This window comes from Lagenorhynchus albirostris, chromosome 19, assembly GCF_949774975.1.
Source record: "Lagenorhynchus albirostris chromosome 19, mLagAlb1.1, whole genome shotgun sequence".
Lineage (NCBI taxonomy): Eukaryota > Metazoa > Chordata > Mammalia > Artiodactyla > Delphinidae > Lagenorhynchus > Lagenorhynchus albirostris.
The window spans coordinates 14,604,566-14,614,777 of record NC_083113.1 but is presented as its reverse complement, the minus strand read 5'-3'; the positions used below and the strand labels follow the sequence as shown (position 1 = coordinate 14,614,777).

The following is a 10,212-nucleotide window of genomic DNA, read 5'->3' as shown; positions in this document are numbered from 1 at the left end:
CATTCTCAAATGACCATACGTGTGGACTCTGCCCACGGAAAGGGCAGGTGAGCCTGTGCTGCCAGCCTTCCCAGCCCTCCCCACTTGCCAGCACTCACACCCATCGTTCTCTGAGGGCCCTGACTTGGGAAGCCAGGGCCGACGGGACACCCTTTGCTCTGGGATCAGACCTGAGCAGGATCCAGGAACTAGGGCATACCCAAACCCTGGGGACAAAGGGTGCTTTTGCAGCTCAGGAATTGGGAGCTGGCTCTAAGGGGGGTAGAAGGAGGGGAGACTGGTATGCTGTTACCCACCCATTTGGTTGTGTGAGTCAGCAAAAGGCACCCTTTCTGGGTGGGCACACTCCCACTCACCCACGTAACATTGCCCTTGTGTAGGGTACAATGGGCCATGGCCACCCTGCAGGGGAGGAGGAAATGACCTTTATCTGTTTTGGAAGCCACAACTTGTCCGGCTTTGCCAACCTGCTTTTACTCCAGGAGGATCATCCTTTGAGCAGCTAAGAGGCCTGGCTCTGCAGAACGACTGAGTTCAAACACCAGCCTAGTGACCTTCGGGGGTGTTAGTCAACCCCTCTGTGCCTCAGTCTTACAGCTGGGGAGAGTACCCACTCCAGTCATTGCTGTGAGTTAATGCACTCAACTTGTCACCTGTCATGGTGGCTCGGGCTTAGGGCTGCTGTTTCAGGTGCTTCCACAGTCACCTCTAGACATCCCAGGACCTGTTCATGTTCCTGCCCTGAGAGGATGCAGCCCTCTCTCCTTTGTTTCATCTAAGTAGCATTAATAATGGGATACAGCATTTATTTGTTTTAATTCAACACTTATTTATTTAATTTATTTTTTTGACCGTGAGGCTTGTGGGATCTTAGTTCCCTGACTAGGGATTGAACCTGGACCACAGCCGTGAAAGTGCCGCATCCTAACCATTAGACTGCCGGGGATTTCCCAGTAATGGGATACAGCATTTAATAAGTTCTGACTGAAGTCTCGAGAGCTCCAAGAAATGGTGATGTGGAAATGGTGAACCTAATGCCAGGGCCCACTGGCCATACCCTTTCACTCAGGGATCTCTCCCTGCCCCCTCTTCTTGCCTGCTGCACCTTAACCCTCCATAAACAGTAGCAATTATTACTGCACTGTCCATGGATGGCTGCTGGGAAGTGGCCTCAAAGCTGGCAATTAAAGGGAGCCTTTAATTTAAACCTCATTGGCTGGGGACCTCGACATCCACTTCATCTCTGAGCCCTTGGTCTGGGAGGTTTCTCAGTGTCAACCGGGAGCACGCAGGGAGGGGCAGATGGCCCATTGTTTGAGTGGCCTTTCCCTGCCCAGTGAGCCCAGCGCAAGAGTCCTGGGCTCGTTCTGCAGGTTAGGCAGGAAGAGGGTGCTTTGCCCCAAGCCAGACCCAGCCCAGCCCAGCCCAGCTTTGGAAACAGCCAACACCCGTGTCTTTGGCCAGGTCATGGCATTACCTGGGAAAGTGGGCTGCCACCTAGGCATCATCCCCTTCCTTTGCTTGCCCTTGGATCTCTTCTAGTGCCTTTGAGAGAGGAGAGGAGAGATCCCGGTAGCTCCCATAACCTGGAGAAGCTGTGTCTTCTAATCCCCATCCCCAGCAGATGACTGCAACACAGTCCTTTTGTATTGCCAGTCAGGCTCTGCTTCAGTCAAACCCTTACCTTCTTACCTTCCCTAACACCCACCCATTCCCCTCAAGGTTGCTCTAGGTCCAAAACCTAGAGCCATCTTGAGTCTTGATTCTTTGCTCTTTCCCGCCCCTGCCTCCCACCCCCATCAAATTCATGACACTAAGTCTTGGAGGCTCCACTTTCCCACATCCTCCCACTGCCTCTCCTCAGCACTCTCCTCCTTCACCTTCTTGTCTGTCTGTCCAGCCTCGTCAGGACCATCGCGGCAGCCTCCCCGCTGGGCTCCCTGAACTCACTCCACCTTCTACAGTATGTTCCCCTTGTGTGGCCAGACAGACCCTAGGGACAGTTGAATCAGACCCCACCCCTGCTTGCAGTCCTCTCCTAACTTACCATTGCACTTAGCATAAAATTCATTATATGTCCGCACTGCACTTAGAATAAAATCAAAACTTCTTTTCAGGCAAAAAATAGTAAAAAAACCAAAAAACCAAAAAAACTCCTCAGATTCTTCAGTATGGTTTTAAGTCTGTTCATTCATCTGGGATTTATTAAGCTTCTGTCTTGTGCCAGACACTGCTTCAGGGGCTAGAGATACAGCAGTGACCAAAGCAAAAGATCCTCACCATTCACAGGCTGACATTGTTGGGAAGGAGACAAATAAACATGATAAATAAAGCGGTCATGTAGTATATTAAATGGTGATCAGTATTCTGGAAAGAATAAAGCTGGGAAGGTGTGGGATGCTATTTATGAAAAGGTGGTCAGGGGAGGTCTCACGAGGTGATACTTCCACTGATCTGCAGGAGAGGAGGCTATGAGCCCTGGGGATCCAGTATATGGGGAAAGTGTTCCAAACAGTGGTAACAGGTATCACCGTATACAAAGGCCCTGAGGCTGGAGCATACCCGGGGTGTTGGAGGAACAGCTAGGAGGCCAGCAGTGTGGCGGGAGCTCCGAGAGGAGGGGCAGAGTGGGAGGTGAGCTGGGATAAGAATGGGGACCAGGATGACCAGGACCTGGAAGACCTTGTGGGTTTGGCTGAGGCCCCAGGAGTCTCAGTTATTTCAAAAGCTGGGCTGGGCTGCACCAGGGCAAGGAAGACTCCGGCAGCCTTTCCTCCTTTCCTTGACTTTGACACGAGGCACCAAAGGAAGGTTCTGAGCAGGGAGGAAGGGACTTGATCTGACTCAAGTGTTCACAGGCTCCTTCTGACTTCTTGTGAGAAGGAGAGTTGGGAGGTGAGTGGAGGAGCAGAGAGATGGTGAGGACGCTACTGCAGTGGTCCAAGCGAAGACAAGGCGAGGCTGGACAGGACCAGGATGTGTGGCCGTGGGGGAAAGGGGAAGTGGGTGGATTTCGTACATACTCTGAAGATGGAACTGACAGAATTTCCTGAAGAACTGGATGTGGGGTGTGAAGACAGAGGAGCCAAGGAGGACTGCAAGCTTTGTTGCCTGCACAGCTGGAAGGATGGAGGTGCCATTGACTGGGATGGGGATGACTGTGGGGTGACCAGGTCAGAGAGCAAGATGAGGAGCTCCGCTTTGGATATTTACACTTGACATGCCTCAATGTAGCAATGTCATTTATCTGTATTTATTTATTTATTGCTGCGCCACGCCCCCCCATATTAGCCACTTGAGAACCAATCACATTTATCATGCTCGGCACCATATCGCCAGTACCCAAGAACAGGCCCTGGCACACCAGTAGGTGCCCAATAAATGTTTGTTGAATGAATGAAGATAGACAAGTCCAAAAAATCCTCTACCTTACCCATCAGCCAGTATCTATTCCAGTCTATCTAACTCCCATGTTCATTTCGTGAATCCCTCAGATGTTTGTTCAAATGTTCTCCTTCTCCGCAAAAGCTACCTTGAGTACTTCGTTTACGTTCCAGCTTTGCTTGATTTTTCTCCATAACACTTACCCCTGTAATATATATGTACTTAAAATTTTGTTGTCTCCCTTCCATGAGGCCAGGGAGTTTTGTCTATCTTGTTTACTGGCAACGCACACAGAGGGCGCTTAATAAATATTTGTTAAATTTCTGTTACTGAATGGGAATACACGCCACGCCTCAGCAGGTTCAAGCCTGATGTCGAGACCCGCCTTACGAATCATCCATGCTCGGGCCCCGCCCACACGCAGAGGCCGCGCGCGCTCACGCGGGAGAGGGGGCGCGGCTCGTCCATGAGCTGAAGGGCCGAGGGGAGGTGCACTCTGCGCAGGCTCCGAGCTCCCCGAGGCGGGGTTTCAGTGCTTTTTGGCATAGGAAGCGCGCGCGCGCGAGAGGGCGGCGGCGGCGGCGCGGTGCGCAGGCGCAGCGAGCAGTGCGCAGGCGTCAGCGGAGGGCGGGCTGAAGCTGCTGAAGCGGCGGCGGTAGCGGCGGCGGCGGCGACGGCGGCTCGGCCAGAGGGGCGGGAGCAGAGGCGGGAGTGGACGGGCTCGGGAGAGGCAGCGGAATGGTGGACTACCACGCGGCGAACCAGTCGTACCAATACGGCCCCAGCAGCGGGAGCAATGGCGCTGGCGGCGGGGGTAGCATGGGCGACTACATGGCCCAGGAGGACGACTGGGACCGGGACCTGCTGCTGGACCCGGCCTGGGAGAAGCAGCAGCGCAAGGTGCGCGGCCCGCGGACCGAATGGGCTGGAGGGGGGGGCTTCCGAGGGAGGCTGGGGGCCGGAAAGGGGCTGGGAGGTCCGGAGACGGAATTGGAGGGTCTGTGGTGAGAACTGGGCGTCCTGGGACTGAACTGGCGGGTCTGGGAAGGGCTTTAGAGTCCTGAAGAGGAGTTGCAGAACTTGAGCAGGGAATTGGGAGTCTGAAAAAATAATTGGCGGCTGAGTAGGGAATATGGAAATCTAAAACAAGGAATCGGGGAGCCCGGTGAAGGAATTGGAGGGTCTGGGCGGGGAATTGGGGGAAACCGGCGAGATGATTGGAGACTCTAAAATGGAATGGGGTCTGAGGCGGGACTGGTGGGTCAGGATGGACTGGGGGGTGTTCAGAGAGAAACGGGGGAGTCTGGAATTTGTGGGTCAGGATAGAATTAGGCGTCGGGGGAGTCTGAAGAGCTCGAGTACGGAGGGGGTTATTTGGATTGCGGAATCCTCTGAAGAGGGTTGGAATTGTGGGAGCCCCGGGTTGGGGGACTTCTAAAGGGGATGAAGATTCTGGAAGTCTGAAGATGGAGTAGGGGTACCAAGGAAGGGATTATGAAGTCTGAAGAGTAGTGGGAGGACTGGGGAGACTGGGGAGGTGGAAGGAGGAGAGGGGCTGAGGAAAGAAGTGGGTGTGAAAGGACCCGGAGCTTGGGGGGTGAGAACGGGGAGGGCTGCTAAGGAGTTCCGGGACTCCGGTTCTGAAGGGAGAAGTTATGGAGCTGTGAATAGGAGGTTTTGGAGGAGGTGAGATTTATTTGGGGTGCGCTGTTCTACGGGGAAGAGGAGAAGATTGGGAGATAGGAAGAAGAGGAGGAATGTGATGAGGCCGAGACCTCATGGATGAGGAGAGGCCGAAGGGGGGATCCAGAGAGTATCTGGAGTGTTTTGAGGAGGGGTTCTGAAGAACCGATGGAACGCAGACAAAGCTCAGCAAAGGGTTGGCGGCGCCGGAGGCTAAGGTAGCCTGGACAAGGTGAGGATGGCGGGAGGGAATGAGCGGAATGGCGGATGGTGGGAGGGAGGTTAGAGTGGCAATGAAAGTCTCATTAGAAAGGGAGTGTGTGACGGATAGACTGAGAAAGGAATTTGGGGGTGGGGGCTTCTGGACATGCAGTCCCGAGATTGGAGAGAGTGTGTGTATTGTGAAGGGAGAATAAATTGTTTGGGGAGGAAGAGGTGAGAGTGTCCAGAAGAATTGTGTCTTTTGGGGGTGGTGGTGAAGAGCTCTTTCTAAAGCAGGGTCTGTTTTCAGGTGGCATGTTGAGAAGGTGGTGTGTGTGTGTGCAATCCAGGGTGGTTGAGAGGGGAGAGCTCCAAGCTTATAGAAGAGAGGGTTTGAGCATGTGCAGCAAGAGCTAAAGAAAGGAGGGTGTTGAGTGGGTGTGTGTGTTGGGAGGGGGCTGTTTAAAAGTGTTGTGTGTGAAGAGGGTGGGAAGTACTTGCACTTAGAGGCAGTTAATATGTTCCGGAGATCTGAATTTTCTCCCTAGCTTTGTTGTCAGCTCTGTGGCCTTGGGCAAGACCCTTGATCTCAGGGCAGTTCTGTCATCTGTGAAATGAGGAGGGGTCAAAGGGGTCCCTTCTTGACTCTACAAGGACGGATGTGTGTGGTGTTGGGACTTCGGGAGGGTAGCTTTGGGGGAGCTTCCTCAGGATCATGGGGGCCAACTCAGGCGAGGGGCTTGAGTGGCGAGTGCGGCTGGAAGCCTCTTGAGGGTGTGAGTTGGTGCTTTGGGAGCTCCGTGCAGGCAGCCCAGTGCGGAGGGGAAAGGGTGAAGGGAGCAGCTGTTCCAGGCACCCTGGGGTGGAGCCTGGCATGACCTTGGGTAAATTACCAACCTCTGCTTGAATTTCCTCATCAGTAGTTGGGGGGGGGCGCGGGTGGCGGCCTGATGGTGGTGTCCTTATCTGTTGCCCCACCTTCCTCCGGGTGGACAGGTTGAGATAATCTGACATAAAATTCTTTTTGAGGGGAGAGACCTAGCCTGCAGTCTCAACAGTAATTTATTGCCGGAGGCAGTGCCGGGCTGGAAAAGGTTAAGAGTTGCCAAGAGACTTGGAAAGTTGGGAGGGGAACAGGGGGCCACGGGGTTGTTTTTGAGCATGTCTGGGATCTGTCTTCTCCAGCTCCAGGTGCTTGCGGAGAATGAGCTTCGGAACATTTTTACTCAGGTGGTGGGAGTGGGGACCTTCCCTTTCCCTCCCTTCCTGACTTCTACGACTCCCAGAGTGACTCCCTTTGCTAGCTCACTTCCACTCCCCTCTGGGAGTTAGGGTGTGTGCTCCTTCGTGGTTATAGTCTGCCTTGCGCGCTGGGTGAGGCTGAGGCACCATTCAGGCCTGGGTGGGACCCCCTAGGGGACTCACCGGAACCCCTAGGCCTTGCTGCTGTTGGATCATCCTCCCTCCTCCCTTCCACAAGGACCAGGCGAGGTTCAGGGAAAGGGTGGCTCACAACCCCTCTAATCCTAGCTGTTTTAGGTTCTCAATAAGGGGCAGATTCTAGTGTGTCCTGCTTTATACAACTGCTACAAATACTTACACACAGCTGTACTTTGGGGGGGAAATGTCGCTTCACTGCTGTGCACCTGCCTGTTATGGGGTGGGGATCCTTTCTGAAATGGGAGAAGGAGTAATTGAAAGGAACATATACACAAGTTTGTGCTGTTGTCTTCCTTCTAAGAGGAACCCCCCACCCCCATTCCCCCCAGACAGGCTGGCTGGGTTTTTCTGCGCTGCAGTGTCACTTTAGTGAATGACAGATTGCCCTTCTTGCCCCTTCAAGGCTGAGCCACTGGTCACAGGGAGAGTGGCAGTCCTGTGAGTGTCCTGTGTGTACTCTCATACCCTAAAAATCATTATCCAGGATAGCTGTAGGCCCTTAAAGCGTGTGGAATTGAATTCTTCTAGGAATTAAGCAAGGTTTGGCCCAAGTCAGAGGGTGCGTGTGATCCTGGTGGTTCTCACTTCTACCTGAAGCCCTTCTAAGGACCCTTGTAACCAAGGCATTACCTGATAAGTAGCTTATGCAACAGTTCTGATCTGGGAAGGCTCTGCGTGTTTTCTCCAGGGGTGTGGGGGAAGGACTGGTCTGGCCTTTGAGCAAATTCTTGAGCAATTATAGCTCTGGGCCAGAGTTCTCTCTCCCAGTTTCTGAAAGGGGCCTGGGTAGCCTTGCCCCGCCCCCCTCCCCCCCATTCTGCTGGACAGGTGAGGTCACTTGATAGCTGATCTAGAACTTCTCATCACAGCAAGAGGAATTGCCTCCTTTGCGAAGGTTGCCTGTTCATTGAAACATCACTGCTTACAGAGCCTCAGTGTTTAGACCCTGACCTTTGACTCAGGCTCTATTAGATTTGAGTTAATTATTTGAAAGTTCTGATGGTGTCTTGTTTTTCTCCAAGTAGGGTTTGTTTGTTTGTTTTGTTTTTTCTTTAGGCTGATGATAGAGACCTCAAAGTAGCCGTCTGTTATTTTGTTCCATTACTCTAATTGCTTGCCTCTTAGGACCTGGCTGAGACCAGCAAGATCCTTAGCAGTTTTAAAAACTGAATAAGTTACATACTGAAAACGAAAACAAACCCCCCAAAAACCTAAACTCAATTGTCATCTAGAATTAAAGACTGTAAATATATGAGGGCGGCAGGTATCCTGTTTGCCTTCTTGGGAGAGAGGTAGGGGTAGCTATTAGCTGCTAGCCTCTGTCCTCCCCGCCCCCCAACCATGTGTTTTAAGAACAGGGCTTTTCTGATGACTGCGGAAGAGATGAGATGTGGGAGGATGGCCTGGGAGTACAGCGCCCCTTGTACTCGCTCACACTCATTCAGCTGAGAGTTGAAATCTGGTTGGTGCCATGGAGTGGCGCCTGTTTCTTCATCTAATTCTGTGCTCTCCAGGGCGTGGGCCCAGGATTGCCCTCTACCTTTTGAAACACCCTCCCTGAGACCAACAAGGAAGCTGCTTTGGCAGCCGGGAGCTGACTCACTCTCCAGTTGGAACTGGTGCTAAATGGTTTCATTTAATGGCAGCTGATTGCCTGGCCTAGAGTGGGATGCCTTGTGGGAAAAGTTTGGTGAAAGTGTTGGAGGAAAACAACCACGGAAATGAGGGTGGGGTTTTAATATCCAGGTGCTGCTGGTGCTATTAAACTCCTGAGATGCAGTACGGGAGGTCAGTTAAAATGTAGGCTTGCACTCAAAATGTCCTCTTAATCAGATGTCAGGGGAGCGGGGACAAGCCTGGATTCCAATCTGAAGCCTCTGGGGTGGAGAGTTCTGCCACTTAAACATATATTCCAGTCACGGCTGACTTTGGCCAGACAGCACCCTTCTACAGCGTTAACTGAGTGAGTAGTACAAGTTATTTGGCAGTGCTGGTCTAGCAGATGACAGCGAAGAGAATGGAGCCAGAAAGGAATTGATTTGGGGAAGGCTCAAGGAATTTCTGAGACTGTTGAGATGAACGCTTTTGACTTTTGCCATATTGATTTATAGTGTGCTGGGAATTGTACAAGCCTTTGACCAGATCTTAGGGTTGTTCTTTAAAAAAAAAAAAATTCCTTTGCTCTTATTTTGGGGGGAGGGGAGAGGGAAAGGGCAAAAATAAGGAACAGCTGTTTGCTCTGGTATCACTTGCTCATTCAGGTTTTCTGAATGGCTGAATTATCAACATGTTTATCTCTTGTCTGGCATTTGGTATATTCCAGATCAATGGTTTCCCCAGCTTTATCCTTATTTCCTTCACTTAGTGATGTCTGTGTTTTCATCAGTCATGGTCAGTTCCCTTCCGTTGCCTTTATTTACCTATTTATTTTACAGAATAGCAAATGCACTCACGTTACCTTGTTTAAGTCTCCCTTCCCCCCCTTTTCTTTTTTCATGGAAATAGGAGGCAAGTGATAGCAAGTTGGTAATTCAATGGCAGTGGTAATTGAAACACTGACCTACTAAAAGGTGGGTGGAAGCTTCTACTTGAGCAGCTACAAATCCTGTCATCCAGGGAGGTTTGAAAGAAGCCTTTATGTCCTGGGTAGTTTGAGAGCTCAAAATCAGTCTCCTTTAGGATGAGGTTAAACTTTGAAACATCAAAGCATCAAGCGTGGTTATAAGGAAACTTAGTTTTACAGTGTTGCCTGTCTAGAGGCCAGAAGTTGTTATAAAGTGTCTGAAAGTGGCACAAGTAACACTTGCTTTTCTTCAGGAAGGTTTATGAGTTACATTTTAGTCAGTAACCCAGGTATCAGGGAGTGTAGGGTTCAGTGAGTTAAGAGAAACAGAATCATTTAAAATTCCAGCCTCTGTTTAAAGAGTGATCTTATTGGGAGGAAAAATTAACCGGCCGCTGGGAGGAGGATCCCGCCTCCTCCAGAAAGTGAAAACTGCATACATTTAACTGGCAAGAGTGACCTTTATCAGTGCTTGGGAAGTTTTGTCCAAGAAGCGGTCTCCCTGGGATTATAAAAATCCCAGAGACATTTGTCTTGGTGTTGTGCCTTTTTTGGTTGTGTTGTTCTTTCATGTCCCTCCCCCTCCCCTTTCCCTCGTAAACAACAGATGCATTAACTTGGAATATCCATGGAAAGTCTTTAAAAGCTGGTTGGTGTAACTTGGTTGCCTTCTCTTTACTCTGAGCAGGAGTTACTCCGGAAGAGGCCAGTGGACTTTTTTCTTAGATGTAATTTACTGAAGTGGTATCTAAAAGTGAGTGAATAGAGCTTACTTGGGATTTGCTATTTGCCACCTGTTTCTGTACTGGCTCCTGCCTCCCTGGAGTGAGATGAGCCCCATCTCCCCAAGAGCGAGGGACCATCCTGTGTTTCCAGAAGGGACAGTGGTTCTCCAGCCAGAGCAGCCTTCCTCACCCCCACCCCATGCTTGTCTCCGTACT

At 51.3% G+C, this 10,212-nt stretch overlaps 1 protein-coding gene across 4 annotated transcripts in view; it reads left to right on the top strand.

The window, feature by feature from the left end:
- Positions 1-4,052: 4,052 nt before the first annotated feature.
- Positions 4,053-10,212, top strand: part of ACTN4 (actinin alpha 4) — a 72,291-nt gene continuing 66,131 nt past the window's right edge. Inside the window, exon 1 of one of the 4 annotated variants that reach the window (XM_060130949.1) lies at positions 4,053-4,284. In XM_060130949.1, coding sequence (XP_059986932.1) covers positions 4,123-4,284 — 162 coding nt within the window. In that variant the 5' untranslated portion in view covers positions 4,053-4,122. The remainder of the gene's footprint in view (positions 4,285-10,212) is intronic. The other 3 variants (XM_060130950.1, XM_060130947.1, XM_060130946.1) reach the window with 3 other exon arrangements.